This window comes from Sinohyriopsis cumingii, chromosome 1 (genome assembly GCF_028554795.1).
Source record: "Sinohyriopsis cumingii isolate HCF-2022 chromosome 1, ASM2855479v2, whole genome shotgun sequence".
NCBI classification, from domain to species: Eukaryota; Metazoa; Mollusca; class Bivalvia; order Unionida; family Unionidae; genus Sinohyriopsis; species Sinohyriopsis cumingii.
Window position 1 is genome coordinate 14,349,615 of NC_142961.1, and position 19,467 is coordinate 14,369,081.

General features: G+C 41.5%; 1 protein-coding gene across 1 annotated transcript in view; it reads right to left on the reverse strand.

Annotated features, from left to right (window-relative positions):
- The window catches only part of LOC149806443 (uncharacterized), a 121,635-nt gene extending 102,529 nt beyond the window's left edge, over positions 1-19,106 (reverse strand). The window contains exon 1 of the mRNA XM_089979837.1: positions 19,035-19,106. Coding sequence (XP_089835963.1) covers positions 19,035-19,106 — 72 coding nt within the window. The remainder of the gene's footprint in view (positions 1-19,034) is intronic.
- Between the last annotated feature and the right edge of the window lie 361 nt (positions 19,107-19,467).

Here is a 19,467-nt window from a genome sequence, read left to right on the forward strand (position 1 = left end):
CCCTCTGCTGCTAAGTAGTTATTTACAATGAAAATTATTTACAACTAACCGAATATTTGGTCAAGTCCGATACGATATCGTGTCCGAGGATCATGTAAATTTATCGTTACGAATCCATGTGGGGTCGACTGAGCATGACTATAAAAGTTTCGAAAACCATTAAAGTCCATGTCACCGCCACACCATGTCTGCCAAATATTTCGTAGCGTGTGTGTATCAACGCCGTTGAATACAGCAAGAATATTACAGTTGTCTCTAATTACTTTTGGAATCTGAGTGTATCGTTGAGTGACATATATCACGTCAGTGTTTTTATGCCTGCCTCTGGAAAATATCCTAGCTGGGTTTTTTTGATTGTCTAACATAACATCATCGTACACGACTAGATTGTTAACGTCGCCATCAATATCATCAATACCCGGTGCATCATTGATATCTGTAATAAACTCGATGACATTTTTTTTAGCGATCGCTGATGCATTCTCGTTGAAATCTTTCAACACCTCGTAGCATCGTTGATCATCTACGCTAGGAGCAACCAAATACAACTTATCCCACTTCATCCATCTCATTATTAAATTGAGTAACAATTGCGTCTTGCCGGATCCAGATGGTCCGATGATAATCATCCGGATCGAGTTTGGTAACGCTGCAACATGCTTAACTGGTTCTCTTGTTTTAGTCGCCGAAAAATCAATTATATTCATATCTCTATACATAAATTATGGATCTATATTGTGTGAAGTGTAGAGTACGTACTGGCACAAATGATATGACAACCGTTACAACAAGAAATAATAGATCGGCGCTTACTGGTAAGTGTGTACAATGCGGTACAAAGAAATTTAGATTTATTTCTGCTAGACCCGGGGATGTTTTAAAAAAAAGCGAGGAGGTGACATCGCAGCCAAATTGGCAAAACTCCCCGGAACACCGTGGGCAAAGTATCCAGGAGAAAAACACCTCCCAGGATATAACTACTGTGGCCCCGGAACACGATTAGATATTAGACTCGATGATCAAAATCAGCCCAAACCCGGTGAGTATCCAATAAACGCTATCGATAAGGCGTGTCATGCTCATGATGTTGCTTACAAAAGTAGCGATCTGCAACAGCGTCATATCGCGGATATAAAATTAATTCACGCGCTAAATGCTATTCCTGATAAATCCGTCAAAGAAAAATTGGCCTCATGGTTGGTAAAATCGGCTATGAAAGGTAAATTAATGATGGGCGCTGGTAATTAATAACAATCATCCAAGAAAAACGATGGAATCCATCTATTATTCTCCGAGAGGATACTGGAAGGGGAAGGCCGCAATTGGTAAGCTTGCAAGCGCTGCAAAGGTAACAAAGGCCACTGCGGCTAATTGGTTATCCAAACAGGCTATATGGCAAATCTATCTACCACCGCCTAAACAAATCAACTTTTCGCGCTTTGATGTCAGCGTACCTAATGAAGTTCATCAGGCTGATATACTATTTTTGCCGCATGACAACGGTTACAAATACGCGCTAACCGTAGTTGATGTTGCGAGTCGATACAAACAAGCGGAGCCGTTAAAAACAAAGTCAGCAACTGAAGTAGCCGATGCGTTTGGGCGAATTTATCGAAGAGGCCCTCTGCGCTGGCCAAATCTATTACAAGTTGATCCTGGTAGTGAATTTCGCGGCGCTGTTTTATCAACGCTGAAACATCATAGCGTCGCGGTACGACGAGGTCATACTGCGCTACATCGTGATCAGGCAATTGTTGAACGATTCAATCGGACTCTTGCTGAACGGTTATTTGGATATCAATACGCGAAGGAATTCATCCAAGAAAAACGATCTCGTGAATGGGTCAAAAGGTTGCCAGGCGTAATTGCCGCGTTAAATAACGAGATTACCCGAGCAATCAACATGAAGCCCAGCGACGCGATTAAATACGAGTATATACCCGGAAAATCAAAAATAAATAGCGTTTCCAAGCCGATTCTCGGCGATGTCACTGTTAGATATCTGTATGAACCAGGAGAGCTTGAAGGCGGTAAAAAAAGGGCTACCGATCCTATTTGGAGTGTTACCACACATAACATATCAACGATAACACGATCAACTGGTAGACCACCGATCTATAGACTGGATTCAACTGCTCCTCAGCGCGGATTTACACGCGAGCAACTACAAGTGATACCTGACGATACTCAATTGCCCCCACGTGGTCTTAACTAGCGCCGTTGCGTCTATTGCACTCAAGACAGGTCAACCTCACATTGTTTTTGACATGACCGAGACTGTTATCGATCCTATCCACGGTAAATTGGCGAGTGTCTTTATCCGAATAACGCCAACTCATTATACAATTGCAACTCGCGCAGTGATTATTCTGTTGTTGTCGTAGCGAGATTATTAATTCGGCATCAATATCAAAACGCCGCTGTTTTTTTTTATCCTGTTGGCGGTAACCCGAGAGTTTTCTATTAATGACGCTTGCATCGATAATGTCGTTGTCGTCACTGACCTTGTCAGCGACTCCGTCACTGACTCCGTCAATAACAATTCTTCGAAGCTGATTTATCCTTCGTACTCTGGACACTGCAAGATAGACTAGATTCGACCATTCGATGCGATTATCAACTATCCAAACAATTGTGTCCGTGATGGTTAGTCCCTGCGAGGAATGTATTGTTGTTGCGTATCCTAGCGTCCACGGGGATTTATCAGCACGTAGCGCGTCCTCGACGACGCTGATATCAACGAGCACAATATCATTCAGCACGAGAATTTGTTTTTTTGTCCCTGACGCTGTCGGGCCCGGGATTTCAACTTCAATGTTCTGCCGCCGTGTGTCCGCGGGTCTATAACATAATGGCACTGGACGCGTTGGAAACTTTTCCTTATGCAACGCAAACAACTTCCGCTGAAGTGTGTCTCTGACTATCTTTCTGCTCGCTACAATTAAATCGTTTGGTCTCCATGTTTCCCAGAATTCATTTAACGGCGTTTCCGGAATCACCTCGCGGATTATTTCACATTGAATTCTATCCGGCTGTAATCTGATTAGTTTTTTAACCTCGCGCAGTTGTTCATCAAGTGCTCGGTAATCAGTATCGGTTTCTTCATAATAGTCCACAAAACCCTTTAACCAATCATGTGGACCCTCGCCGACAAATGGTGGTGGTTGGCCATGGTCGCCACACATGATCACCGCTGTATTCGCGCGCAGCAACCACTCAAGAAACATTTGTAAAGTATCTAACGAAACAGTACATATCTCATCCCAGATGATAATGTCGGGAATAAATTTTTCACCCATTCGATCAGGAGTCCACTCACCGCCGCTGTATCGAAAAAAGCTGTGATAAGTAACGGCGTCAACATTTCGTTGTTTTATCTCTCGCGCTAGTCTATGGGTCGGTGTAAGCACGATTATACTTGCCCGCGTTCGAAATAATTCAATTGCCCGAGTCGTCTTTCCTGACCCGCCACAGCCGCTTAAATAAACCGTCTTGTGTCTACAAATTGGATCAGAACACGATGGTGCATTAGACCATTCTGACAATTTATCACCGCGTAGGTAATTGTTCTCAACGATGACATTTGCTGACGGGGAATAATCGCGTCGTATTTCATTTTTAATTCTCCATGTACCCCAACTCTCGTCCGGACTAGTAAACTCGGCTACGTTTTCCTTATACGCTACGTCTATATAAAACGAATCAACGGCTACTCTAACCGCGGTGTCGGGAAATCTATTTATCATCGAGAATAAATTGATAGCGGCGTAACCCAGCATAGACGCCCTCAAATGCGGGTATGCCGGGCTGTCTCCATCGCTGTAAGTAACAACTGTACCCAGCCTTGTTCCATTGGACAAGAAAGCTGTTTTGCAGTTCACGTATCTATTTTTCGCCACTGCGTCCTTGATTACGAAATCATATTCTGCGTCATCTATAATTAGCCGTGAGCAATATCGTTTGTAGTCGCAGTTTTTTCCACCTTGTGTGAACTTACCAATTATTCTTCTACCGAGATCTTTTGCCTCTCTGTTTCGTTGGTTGAATATCCTCCTGGACCATTCGATGATATATTCCTCGTCGGCATCAATGTGTTTTCTGGATTCGTCAATTATGCTATCTAGACGCTCCGGTTCTGGTAACCAGACTTTAGTCTGCGCCCGGTATGATATAATCGCGTCACTGACAATTAACGAAACTAGCATTTTACAATCAATCATATACCGTAGCAGCGCTATTGGCAACCACTTCTTTTCAGCCATGTGTCTACCGATCCAAATATAGCAACAGCGATGGAGTCCTGCCGCGAATTCAAATGATACTATGCGAGCGAATCCGGTTAAATCAAAATCAGGCAGTGGTCCATTAATAGCAACACGAGTCATTTCATGACTGGGGTGTCCAAATCGTTTGAAATACTCAGCGGCGGATCCATACCCGAGAAAACTCGCTGGATAACAGGCAACCATATCAACCGAGATCATAGCGTCGCGGTTGTATTCAGTGTTCCATAGTCCACCGTGATAGTATTCCAAACAACTGGATTGTACATCCGGCAGAAATTCCTTGCGCGTTGGTCTCCACGCATTTTTCCTTGCTGCAACATGAGCTACAACCGATGGAATCGTAAAACAATTTGTTAGCAGTTGTTCATCATGCTCTTCAAATTCTATGGCGGTTTTTTTCATCCTGTTGTGAAATGCTTCAGTGCGATATAATTCGCCGTTTGGTCTTACAAACTGATCAAAGGTATCCGCATCGTTTTCAGCGCTGCGAAGTAACCACACTGATACAGGGTCGTTTTTACACAAGTAGGCAATAGCATCAAATAGTTTCCTCTCCGCGAGAAAACCATCCCGGGAGAATTGTTCTCCCAGGAATTCTTCGGGTATATACTTTACTGTTCTATCCCGTGGAAATATTGTGATCGCGGGCGTCCATGCGTGTTCGTTATGATCAATAATTTTGATTGGGGCTCCCTTCGATTTATACTTCGATTCGTATAATACTTCACCGGTTATCGTTGTAACGGTTATTGGAAATCTCAGCGATGTTTCTAATCTCGCTATGTCGCTGATGGTCGCTCCACGCTCTTTTACGGTTAGTTCCCACTGGTTGATTTTGCTACGTCGTAAATCAGTCAATTTGTTTCCTCGACACGCATTTGTAAAATGCTCTATTATTCGTTCTGCTACACAATTTATCCCAGTTGACTGTTTCATCGGTTTCAGTTTTCCGATATCAGGTTTCTTATTTAACGGGTATATTCCATAAACAACTGCTGTTTCAGGATACGCTCGTTCATAGTATGGTCTGTCAACTCCGGTTAACAGCCCCGGCTTGGAGTCGCGGCTGACAGTGACTGTTTTCATGTCGCTGAGAACTGGTTCAAATTTATCACGTATGATCCAATCGCCTGATTCCACCCGGACAATAAATTTTACTCTGAAGAAATATCTTTTACCGTCAAGCTGTGATATTATCATTGCTGCGCGGTTGTCGTTCATGGTAGCATCAACAACACCATCAATTCGAAATGTTGACCAACTATGAGATGCACCATCACGTTTGAATTCATTGATACAATCGCGTATTTTATTCAACAGGGTTTTATCGTTTATTAACGCTTTTGGTGTGTCCTTGAGGACTCTATCGAGATTGAACTTAATATTTTTCCAGGGCTTAATTACTGCTAATCTCTCAAACTCATCCATATAATTAAAACAAGTATTTAAATGAAAGAATATAGTATAATGAATCACTGCAAATGGTTGATGATTGGGTCGATAACCCCGTGCAATAAATCATGTAGAGGTGAATTCTGCGGGTATCATTTACAAAGCGTTCGTAATGGTTCTCTTGGCCCCCTCCCGTGCTTGGTTTGCCACGTCGGTGTAAGAGGAAAATCGCAGTTGTGTATTAATTGTGGCGGAAAGCGATACAGGGAACTAAAACGCTATTATGACAAGCGAATTAAAAACGCCGTCATTGACCCCACCGCCGATTTCGTCATTAAAACCCCCCAAGACTACGTTGAAAGATTCATAATTAAACCAAATAATAAATTAGACAAATAGTATTATTATACAAATGGACCAAGAATTTCAGCCGCATCCTGTGTTCGTCAGTTACGAGGCGTCTCGCGACGGCATTGTTAGAAACCGCAAACTGAAGAAGCCGGTTGGTACCGTAAATAATCACGGGTATTTAATGTTTGGTGCCGGAAAGAAGAAATATCTCTGTCACAGAATCATCTATGAATGTTTTCACGGATTAATCGAGAATGGGCTTGTTATTGATCATATTAATAATAATAAGACTGATAATTCTCTTACAAACTTGCAAGCCATCTCTCAGAGTGAAAATAGTAAAAAAGGCCAAACCGGTAAATACCCAAAGAAAGCAAAACCCGTAAAGTCATTTGATACAACAACTCACGAGGAAAAAATATTTCAGTCGATGAATGAAGCCAGTAGATACTTTGACATTTGTATCGCCTCAATACGAAAAGTAGCAGAACGAGTATATCAAACAGCAATCTCAAAAAAGACCGGGCATAGAATTCGATTTTCATATGTAGATACGAAGTCACCGGCGCCTATGGCGCTGACGAGGTCACGTCTAACGAATTATTAAACACCTCGGGATTGATACACGGGGTTTCATTTTTTTAATTTAAAAACAAGATGTTTTATAAGAATAATGAATATCGAAGACATCAATAATATATTAGCCGAGATTTCAAAATTAAAAAATCAAGGAATTGAATTATCTGATGGTCTCGACAGTGAAAAAATATTATCCGATTATGAAATTATTAACGAACAATCGAAACGGGGGCGTTTTACCCTGGCCCGCGAGTATTTTTTTATAAAACGATTACAACATACGATTAATGAAAACTTGTACCACAATGACGCAAATGCATTCATTGGACTATTCACTGCCGTTGAAATAATACGAAAAAAACTCGGACGTGTTTATGAACGACGCAGGGAGATTTCTAGTAAAATCAAAAACATTAGAAGAATTATAGACGGAGCCTCCGGCGAGAAATTAGAAATTGCTTCGCAATTGCAATAATGGTAGGTGAATCACTTACTACTCGGCTAGCCAGAGAGCGGCTAGCAGCGCTTAAAAAGTTCATACCGTTACGAGACAGGGTCCGAGAACAACTTCAAACGCGGCAGCAAATGCAAACTGATTTTACTGTTGGAAGCGAACAACTCTTTGCCCCGGTAACTAAAGCGACCAAAGATGTTACGGCGGCAACTGTACCCGTTCTTGGTGCGCTTGAAAAGATAGCGGCTCAGACCGAACAAACAAAAAGGTCTTTAGAAACACTTCCTGCAAAAATAGCGGCTGCTACAACACGGAGGCCACCACCACTCGCTATAACCGAACCACAAGAACCTTATGTTACAATGGCCGACGAGGAAGAACTAGGCGCTACTGCGAAAGAACCGGAAGAAGAAATACCCGAAGAAACACCAGAAGAAGAAATACCGGAAGAAAAAGAGGGGAATATACCCCGTATTGTACTCAAGAAGAGCACAATAGATGAAATTAGAGGCTTCAGCAGCAGGGAAGAATTAATTAATTTTACTGCCAACAATTTTGCTAAGAGCATACGAGATAAGAAGCATATCAATAGCGGTTACGAGAAAAATATAAAGTCGTTAAAGGACTGGGCAAGAATAGTGTATTTAGCAAGTAAACATAAAGATGCATTACCACATCGTAGTAAATCCGATTACGACGCATTCCACAAGGAAGTTAAGAGTATAACACCAAAAAAAGGAAAAGGATACCCTGTTGGTAAAGAATCCTACGGCGTTACCTGCCCTAATAGTGTTCTCAGTGATATATCACGGCTGGAAGTACTAATTGGAGGAAAACGAGCCGGAAATAACTCTACGGAAATAATCAATGAGGCCGCTGATATTTGCAAGCGTTTATTTGCAGGCGGTATTATGGACATTAATGCATATCGAACGCTCATAGACGAACTCGTGGATGATTAATTGGAAAACTGGTGTTTTTAATAAGGATGATCATACACTACAACCATGATAAACCAGTACTCGTCTACGTGGTAAACTCGCGATTGCCTGTTTACCGCGCGTACTATGGAGATGGTCTCGGTAGCACCATTGCGGGGTTATTTACAAGAATGGCTCCAAAAGTAGCGCCGTTAGCCAAACAATTAGGAATGAAGGCTATTGATGTTATTCGTGATAAGGGTATTAGTGCTATTGGAGACGTTGCCGGAAAGGCGCTTTCAGCCGCGCGGGACAAACTAATGTCGTTGGTGAAATCCAGGAGAAAAAAACAGAAACCACCGGTAATGCCATCAACGACAGTGATGCCTGCAAATGTCAGTAAAGTAATAAATAACGCCGTGGAAGAAAAATTAGAGTCGTTGGCGACGACTCAGTCGTTGGCGACGAAGCCATCAATGGCTGAGCCATCCGCCGATGCGGCAACCAACGCGCTCATGAACGCGATAGCGGGGAGTGGTTTAAATTCAAAGAATTTACGACGAAAAAATCGCAATTGAAAACATCAACATGATAAATAATAAAATGTTTGCGCGTACCGCTGATCCCGCGTTTGATATGGACGCCCCAGTGCGCAGGGATGATTCTGTCCGTGATTATCAATATTATTCTTATTATGCAGCGCAACCTGACCTACGATCGCGAATTGAACTTCAGGTCCAAGATACCAGTAAATACTTTCTGCCGTGTGAAGCGTTTATCGAAATCGAGGGAGAACTCGTGACAAATGCCGCCGATAATACACCATACGCAGATGACCATCGTGTTCGAGTTGGCTTCGTCAACAACGGTATCATGGCGTTATTTGAGAGCGCCAGATATCTTATTGACGGGCGAGAAATTGAATCAATAGAACGCGAGGTTGATGTTGCAACAACGATAATTGGGTTAGCGAGATACTCGGATGATTATACAAGATCGGCGGGCCCATCTATGATGTTTGCGAAGGACACCACCAATAACGCTGACCATATTCAGTACATCAACGTGCTGGTGGAAAGAGATACCGCAACTGACCCACAGGCTGAAGCAGCCAATCCAGACCGCAGAGCAAGACCAGGCGCTAATTTCAATATTATAAAAAGCACCAACAATGATTACAATCTAGGATTCGCAGCACGAGTAGGAATGTTGCAAGGACCACGCCGAAAGTTTTCATGCGCGATTCCACTCCATCACATATTTGGATTCTGCAGAAATGTTAGAAAAGTTATCTATGGGGCTAAGCATACAATCGCGCTGACGCGAAGGGGCGATGATAACAATGCAATATGGCATGCTGCTGGCGTCGCTGCCGGTAAAGTCGTTTTAACTAAAATGGCATTGTGGATGCCGGTGTTGACTCCATCAGTTACCACGGAAGCACGATTGTTAGCATTTATGGAACAGGGAGGGAAATCGTTGTTGAGTTGGCTAGCGGTAACAACTGATGCTAAAGAGGATAACGTCGCCGATACGTTTACATGGCACCTGGCGTCAAAACAGGGTGTTTCAGCCCCGCGTCATATATTCATAGCGCTGCAGAATAGGGAACGATTGGGCAGTCAAGAACGCAGTCATATGATATTTGATCAATTAGGAGTCAGGGATGTTTCGCTGAGAATAAACGGACAACAGGAACCATCCGAGGATATACAGCTTAATTACGGCGACAACCATATCGCACGTGTGTACCATCGATTGCTGTCGTATATGGGTCGTGATCAAAACGTCGACACTGGTTTGCAAATATCACAACTTGATTTTAAAAACCTGTATCCGATTTATTATTTTTCGCTGGAACATCTTGATTTAACGAGACAATCCGTCGTTGATATACACTTCCGAGCTCGTATAGCCCCGGGTGGTGTTAATTATAGAGCGGTTGCTGTCATTCTCAGCGATAAATCAATGCTGCTAGAAGGCGTTGGTGGACGAATGAGAATCGTTGATGCGCCAGTGGAAAACATGTAATTGAAAGCACAAAACGCGTTTACAATAAAATGTCGTATAGTGTCGTCAGTGTAGAGTTGACTGATGGTCAAGTCAAGAAATTACGATCAAAGTCGGCTAAACAATGCGGGACCACAATAACGCTGAAGCCGTCGCAGATGGCAGGTGGTAATCATAAGATATCGTTGACGGCGCGTCAAATAAAACATTTCAATGATGCGATGAAGAATAAAAAGGGTGTTCAAATAGATTTTTCAGCCGCAGCAATTAAAAACATGGAAAGGACCGGTGGGATATTTCCGCTGTTAGCTGCGATTCCGGCATTAATTGCCGCGGCCGCACCAGCAGTGGCTAAGGCGGCGGCGTTAGGAGCCGTTGGTACCGCGGCGGGGATGGCATTGAAGAAGGCAACCGGGAAAGGTTACAAAAAAAAACGACCCGTGGCCGGAAAGGGTCTAAGACTACCGGGAACCCCGTATTCATGGTACTCGGGAAAGGGTCTAAGACCACCGGGAACCGTTTATTAACGCAAGAGTCTATGACTCCTGAGTCTATGACTCCTGAGTCTATGACTCCTGAGTCTATGACTCCAATGTCTAATTTTGATTTAATAGACGCCGCAAACGCGTTAGCGATAAAAAACTTCAGAGGTGTTTTTATGAGGGATCAATTACCGGCGGCACCAAGGAATATTGAAACCGGCATAATTAACCTCGATGGATCCTCCGGAGCGGGAACTCATTGGGTTGCATACGCGATTGATCCGCGTGCGATCGTCTATTTTGATTCATACGGGTTAGCCCCGCCGAAAGAGTTCATGCGGTATATCCGGGCGTGTTCAGCCCCGGCGTGTTCAGCCCGGGTTTTTTATTCCACGCTGCCAACACAGCAGTTAAGTGACCCACCGATATGCGGCCGTGAGGTATTGAACGTACTCGCGGCGATTTCATCATCGCGAAAACCACCTCATGTGGTTGTAAACGAATACACTAGTGGGGTCGTAGAGGCCCGGCGGGTTAATTAGAAACATCGTTTTTTTCTACAATAACGATGATTGATATTTGGGGACGACCGGTTTCGGCGCTGAAAGAATCCACGGAAACGGCCGCCGCCGACATAAAAAAACTAATTGAGGATGAAATCGCTGATATGTTAAATTTAATCAGTGTTGACCCAGGCGAAATAGTTGTATTTCAAGACCGCCAGGGTAAATTGAAATCCGGTAATGTGTCACTGAATGATGTTTTAACACGACAGCGTGATGCCGCCGAGGACACTATCGCGTTATATACCGGCGACGGACGACTCAAACCGGGTGAACATATATCGGCGGTAACATTAGTCAAAGACGGTTTTATAAGGTTGGATAGATCGGTGACCGAACTTGACGCGCAGGTGAAAAAATCTGTCACCGAGGTGAAAAAATCTATCACCGATATACAACTCACTACCGCTAGTTTTTTCGGGACCCCGGCGGTAACCGAACCAAATCTTGCAGCAATAATGGGTGCTATTTTGGATTTTGCAACGCTGTCGGGCCAATTTGTCTCGTTACGGAAAAATGTTAACAGGATCGATGACAACTTTGATAAATTCTTTGGTAAAAAAAATACCAGACCGGATGAGATTACAACAACTATAAATGATATCACTGCGTATGGACAGGAAATAAAAACAATCAAACTTGATGTTGCAGAGAACAGAAATGGTGTAGTAGTACATGAGCGGGAAATAGAAACAATCAAAACTGATGTTACAACGATCATAAATAATATGGACACGCATACACAAGAAATAGGAATAATCAAAACTGATATTGAAGCGAACAAAAAGAGTGTAGACGCGCATACACAGGAAATAGGAACAATCAAAACTGATATTGAAGCGAACAAAAAGAGTGTAGACGCGCATACACAGGAAATAGGAACAATCAAAACTGATGTTGAAGCGAACAAAAAGGGTGTGGACGCGCATACACAGGAAATAGGAACAATCAAAACCGATATTGAAGCGAACAAAAAAAATGTAGACACGTATTGGCGGGGAATAGGATTAATCAAAACTGATGTTGCAGCGAACAAAAAAGGTATAGACGTGCATACATATGAAATAGGAACAATCAAACTTGATGTTGCAGCGAACAAAAAAAGTATGACCGAGAATACACGGGAAATAGAAACAATCAAAACTAATGTTGCAACGAACAAGAATAATATAGACGCGAATTTGCGGAGAATAGAAATAATCAAAACTGATGTTGAAGCGATTAAAGACGGACTACCGAGAATAACAGAGCAACTCGAAACTAATATTGAAGCGAACAAAAAAAATGTAGACGCGTATGGAGGGGAAATAAAAACAATCAAAACTGATGTTGAAGCGATTAAGGACAGACTACCTAGAATGACAGAGCAACTCGAAAAAATGAAAACACCTCATGGGATCATCGGCAGTGGCGTATACACGGTTCAATACGGATCATTCGATTGGACTCCTACGCGTAATGCAGTAGATGTCACCGCAATTGTTAAGGGTATTTATCGATTGACATTGATTTCGGCGATGCAGTTCAGTATATCATCGCCGAGTTCATCCGGGTTTAACAATACAATATCAACAATCATCGACAAGGATACAATCGAACGGTTTATAATTAAAGCCGTTGATAGAAATCTAGCCGGGGCAAACATTACATGGTATGTGGAATTTGTAGCGAATCTAAGTAATTAAAAACACTAGTTCTTTTAAAATAAAAATGACCACCAAGGAAATTGAATCAGAGGTATCACCGACGTCACATCAATATCGATTCGATACCGCAAAAGAATTCTCCGCGAACTTGAAAACGCTTTCCGAACAATACCGTGCAAAAATAAAAAAATACCGCCGAAAAATAACCGCCATCGACGCGGTCGTGTACTCGGTGTCGGGTATAGTGGCCGGTACCGGTGTTATTTTATCCACGGTGACCACGATAGCCCCGATCGCTGTTCCAATCGCTGTCTCCGCGATGACAACAGTTGCTGGAGTCGCCAACGCAATCACTAGGAAGATATCATCGTGTTTTCAGAAAAAACTCAACGAGTATACAGTAAAACATCAAATAGTATCCGACGCATACTCGAAATTATCCGGGTTGATCTCGTTATCGATTGATAATTTGTTCGTATCCGATGTTGAATTCTCCACGATGGTCCAGTTATATAGCTCCGCGATGTCAAAAATCGAGGATTTTCAACTGGAAGCCGGAACCACCTGGTTGTTGAAATTAGACACTAAAGACAACGAATAATAATAATGTCACTGAACCCCGAAGGGTCTCAATTACTTCAGCGGATCGCGGAGAACACCACTCCGGTACAAACAAGTATGATATCGATAACGTCAACGAAACCCGAATTCAGTGTGAACTTCCCATCGCCGGTTCCAGTGAAGGAAATAGCGCTGGCAAAATTGCGAGTATATCACAGTTGGCCTAATATCCGAGCGGACGCATTTAACGGACAACAACCTAATAACTCGCTGGTTTTTGCACGGACAAATAAACCCGATGGAACCCCAGACTGGGAGGAGGTTACAATACCAACTGGGTCATACCAAATAGAACAAATCAATAAAGAATTTCAGCGCAGAATAAAATCGATCACAGGAAAGGAATCAAAAATCGCTATTACGGTTCATGAACCGACGTTATCGTCGACGATTGAAATAAGCACACCGGGGTATATGGTTGATATTTATAACAGTTCAATAAGAACCATACTAGGTTGGCCTGAGAATCCACCCGCGGACACCCCCCCATCAACTATCCTCAGACACGATAACGGAGATGGTGGTAGGCATATTGCTCCATACAACGTAAATATTGCATCGGTGATAGCGATTAATCTAGTATGTGATGTTATCGAAGGGAGTTACCAGGTGGATACCAAGCAATCAAATCAGGCTCAACAGGGATATATCCTTTATTCATTTTCACCAACAGCCCCTCCGGGATTTTTAATCGTTGAGAGTCCGATTAATCCGGTCTATATGCGATGCCATGATCGGTTTTTAACGAGAATTAATTTTAGAATTACCGATCAGTCAAATAACCTAATTGATCTGCAAGAGGAGGAGTTAGTGATCACTCTGTTTGTAAGATCATTGTAAATAACCACTTAGCAGCAGAGGGGGCGATGACATCGACGCGGTCGTCGATGTGCTTACCGGACGCTGACGACGCTGGGGATCGACGCGCAGAAGGTGTTAATTAAACCAAATGACGACGCGACGATCCCCCAACGACGTCGTCGTTTTTTTTTTACCAGGCGCTGACGACACTAGATCGTTGAGTGCAGAAAGTAATAATTAAGCAAAATAACGATTGGACAAAATGTCCGATTCGCCCCCTCTGCTGCTGTAGATGGTACGTTCTTTGACGCGTTAAAATTAATAACTCGGTATTCTTGTTACTTTAAAAGAGTTATTGGATTCGAAAAGAATTTCTTAAAGAAATGAAAAAAACTCTCATTAGATAATGATAACCATAGTTATTATGTTCTGAGGAATGTACCTATTGACCCATTTCCTTTTAAAAAGGTATGCGGTTATTTGTGGAATCAAAATCAGATTATTTCTCCCCAAAATGTCCGGTCAGACTATTGCACTACTACTGCTCCTTTTTATTTATTTCTTTATTTATTTTATTTTTTATTTTTGCCAATATCATGACACGGATTCGGTACAGCCTATATTCCACAGCACTGACAACTAGATGATGGTACAAATTTGCTGATGAGATACAACATTTCTCAGGGGATTCTGTCACAGTCTGTCGTTTTACTTTATTTGACCAACTGATATTATATCTGTCTGATGGGTGGTCAACTTGCCTAACGAACAGTCAAGCATTAACGTATTGAAAATATAAACTTACTATCACTGGAAGATGCAAGCTATCACATTACTATAATAACACCAACGTGTTTGTCGCATCACCTAACTGTAATCACACCAACGTCTTTGTCGTATCACATTACTGTAATCACACCAATGTATCTGTCGAATCACATAACTGTTATCACACTAATGCGTTGTCGTATCACACAACTGTGATCACACCAACGTGTTTGTTATCACATAATTGTAGTCACACTAATGTAATTGTCCTATTACATAATTCTATTCATACAGTGGTGATTATCGTATCATATAGTTGGAATCAAACCAAGCTAATTGTCGTATAATCACACCAAGGTGATTGTGGTGTGACATAAATATATGTATACCCTTTTCTTAAATGGCTGAGAAGAACAGGGCCGGATAAAAGTCCTTGTAAGCCCTAGGCACTTCTGTTTCGTAGGCCTTTTGGTGGGTGTAGTTTTCATATAACTCTGCCTCGTTTTCATATAACTCTGCCTCGTTTTCATATTGCTCTGCCTCTTTGTGTATACACTTTGCAGTCATATGATTAGCATAATATATTTATTCAAGAAAAGATCTTTGTTACAGTTTTTATAATTCTACACAATTATTAATTTGTTATTTTAAGCCCTTTAGTTTTCGTAGGCCCTATACACATTGCAGACTTTGCCACGAGGAATTTTACGGTCATGCACAAGATGATGTAATTACTGGAGAAGCATAAAGTAGATTTATGTAAATGTGTGAACTAATCCCAAATCTCAGCAAATATCTAAATCAATAGCAAGTTTATGAAAGACAACAACATGGGATCCTATTAAATGCATCTCGAGAAATGTGCAAGTTACGCATTTTACTGGCGAATCTGTTTTGTAAATAAAAATAAAGGATTTTGCTACTACTTTGTATTCCAAAATTGCAAACAAAATATCATTTTAAATTTTGTACAGTCGGCGTGCGTTAGGCAAATACCCAGTTTAGCCATTACAAAAGAATAAGTACGAACGGAAAAAAGTTTCAAGCCATCATTCCATCATTCGAACGTCAGGCGATTGCATTTGATTATACGGCTAAATACACCGCAATGGTCATTAGATGCAAGTAGTAAATATTGAATGGCAATTTACTCGTCTGGGCCCCACACTACTTCGCAATCACCAGTACAATACAGTATATGGCCTTGAGTCACGAAATGGCAGCTACAACATTGTATTCTTTTGCCTACGAGATGCTGTACTGCTGCCTGCAAACCATGATATATTATTTGTTTTTTTTAGTAATCAAGTTAATTTCTGATAATTTACAACCAACCCAGTATCTCAAAGCAGTCAAATGCAACTGCCATCAACCACCGAAAGTTTCTGGCTGATATATTGTTTCAAGTTGTACTTAATTAGTTTCATTTAAAGCTTATAAACTGCTTTCAAGCTGATACGTTTTGATTATTCTCTATTTTACAATACAAAATTAATGTATGCTTACTTGGTAAGAATATACGGTGGCTAAGAGTACTGCACGTCAATGGGAACACTTGAATTCAAGTAGATCCTAACATTAAGTTCAAAAGGAAAGACAATAAAATAACGCTTCTAGACTAACAGGTGTTAAAGGTGTCGATGCGTTAACCGTCGACTGGCAACAGCGCAAATCCCTTTCACGAGCAGTGATCATTCATATTCCATAAAGAATAGTTATTTTAAAGGAAGATATTCAGATGGTTGAAATTAGTCATGACAAGCGAGATATTCTCTCTCTCTCTCTCTATCTCTCCTCTCCTCTCCTCTCTCTCTCTCTCCCTCTCTCTCTCTCTCGCTGAAGACATTTGCAGTGACATCCATAAACTTGTATCGGACTATTATCAATTTGATGCAAAATTTAACGCTACTTAAATTATGAAATATTTCCCTTCTCTTCTGGCTGATTTAAAACTTCGTTGGCACTAACCTGAACTTCTGCAATAATATCACAACCAATTGAATTTTTTAAAAAAATTGAAAGTTGAAATTAACTGATATATAAAACATGATGACATGCCGACCGATTCAAGAAAACAAAATATCTGACAATATTTTGGTATAGATGCAATATTTGAATCCCACATGTGTATCCCAGTCGTTTTTACATGAAGAGAAATCAAAGATAGCTACTCTGTGTGTGTGTGTGTGTGTGTGTGTGTGTGTGTGTGTGTGATTTAGATTTTTATTGTAGCTTTAACAATTTTTCAGTCGCATCGCTACGATGTCTGCAGTTTGGCAGTTAATAGTAACGTTTAGCACTGGGGCATCATCAGTGTGACGGAATACCAAATAGGCAGAGTAGGCACCGGCCTAGGGGCCCCGCGACAACGGATCAAAATAATATTCATAAAACGTATTAGGAGATAATTTGTGAGGGGGCCCCAAGATTTCGACTGCCTAAGGTCCTAAGGGCCTCTACAGGGTTTAGTCCGGCGCTGGGCATCATGCCGCAGACATGTAGCATCATGGCCCACCCAGTCACATTATCCTGACATAGGCAGACCAGTCCTAACACTAACCTCTTAATTCTGAGCGTCAAACGAGGCATCTGTTAGTACCATTTTTGTAAGTCATTGGTATGACTCGGCCGGGGTTCAAACCCTCGACCACCCGAAGCGGATGCTCCAACCACTTAGGCCACCGGAGCGGTCGAAGAGAACTCCTAAATCTTTTAATGCAAGAAACATATGCTAGGCCATTTTCACCCTGAAAGCCAATGATTATTGCTAATTTCTGAGACTCCATGGATTGAATATGGATATACGTCTTTACATACCCCGCACAAGTATTGATCGATGTCTTATTGTGTCTCTTATGATTTATGCCAGAATCAATTCATATGACTCGAGAGAACACGAACGTTTAAGTCCCGTCAGTATGCGTAACGGTCAGCAGGTAAAGCGGTTGAGAGAGAGAGAGAGAGAGAGAGAGAGAGAGAGAGAGAGAGAGAGAAAGAGAGAGAGAGATGTAAACAATTAAAGCTGGATCAAGATCTCCACCGTGAGGATGTCGGAAACACTGGAATGTTTCACACTATCGTCAGATATGTCAAAACTGATGTATATTTATTTAGTCGTAGAACACGTAAGTAAAAAGAAAGGGCTGTATTTCTAGTTTCTATGAAGTCCACCTATATGTACAGTCTACGATGAATCAAAATAGATACGTATGTATCACCCAAATTTAGAAAACTTGAAAGTGGCCTTCGCACCTAACGGACGAAAAGACGAAAACAAAAGGGACGCTTAGTCAACTTTGAGAAGATAGCTCACAGACAAGCAACTGTTAATCTTCCACGATATTTATAAAAAGACAAACCAACAAAGATATATCACATCCCGAGTTCTACATTCAAATCCGCTAAATTAAGGATGCATACTGCCACATTCACTTTCCATGGATTCTGTGTTTCAAAGAGGATCAGCAGTCCGCTCGCCATTAAGGTCCAAACCTGTTTGTTTCCTATATGATTACGTATTTTATACACATTAATATTAGTAGTCCCCTCGCCATTAAGGTCCATACCTGTTTGTTTCCTATATCATTACGTATTTTAAGCACGTTAATCGTAGCAGTTCCCTCGCCATTAAGGTCCAAACCTGTTTATTTCCCACATGATTATGTATTTTATACACGTTAATGTTAGTAGTCCTCTCACCATTAAGGTCCATACCTGTTTTTTCCCCCTACATCATTATTTATCTTATACACGTTAATGTTAGGAGTCCCCTCGCCATTTAGGTCCATACCTGTTTATTTCCTACACCATTACGTATTTTATACACGTTAATGGTAGGAGTCCCTTCGCATTAAGGTCCATATCGGTTTATTTCCTACATCATTGCGTATTTTATACACGTTAATGTTAGCAGTAACCTGGGCATTAAGGTCCATACCTGTTTATTTCCTACATCATTACGTATTTTATACACGTTAATGGTAGCAGCCCCCTCGCCATTAAGGTCTATACTTGTTTATTTCCTACATCATTATGTATTTTATACACGTTAATGGTAGGAGTCCCCTCGCCATTAAGATCCAAACCTGTTTTTTTTCCCTACATCATTATTTATCTTATACACATTAATGTTAGGAGTCCCCTAGCCATTTAGGTCCATACCTGTTTATTTCCTACACCATTACGTATTTTATACACGTTAATGGTAGGAGTCCCTTCGCCATTAAGGTCCATATTGGTTTATTTCCTACATCACGGCGTATTTTATACACGTTAATGTTAGCAGTCCCCTCGGCATTAAGGTCCATACCTGTTTATTGCCTACATCATTGCGTATTTTATACACGTTAATGTTAGCAGTCCCCTCGGCATTAAGGTCCATACCTGTTTATTTCCAACACCATTATGTATTTTATACACGTTAATGGTAGGAGTCCCTTCGCCATTAAGGTCCATATCGGTTTATTTCCTACATCATTGCGTATTTTATACACGTTAATGTTAGCAGTCCCCTCGTCATTAAGGTCCATACCTGTTCATTGCCTACATCATTGCGTATTTTATACACGTTAATGTTAGTAGTCCTCTCACCATT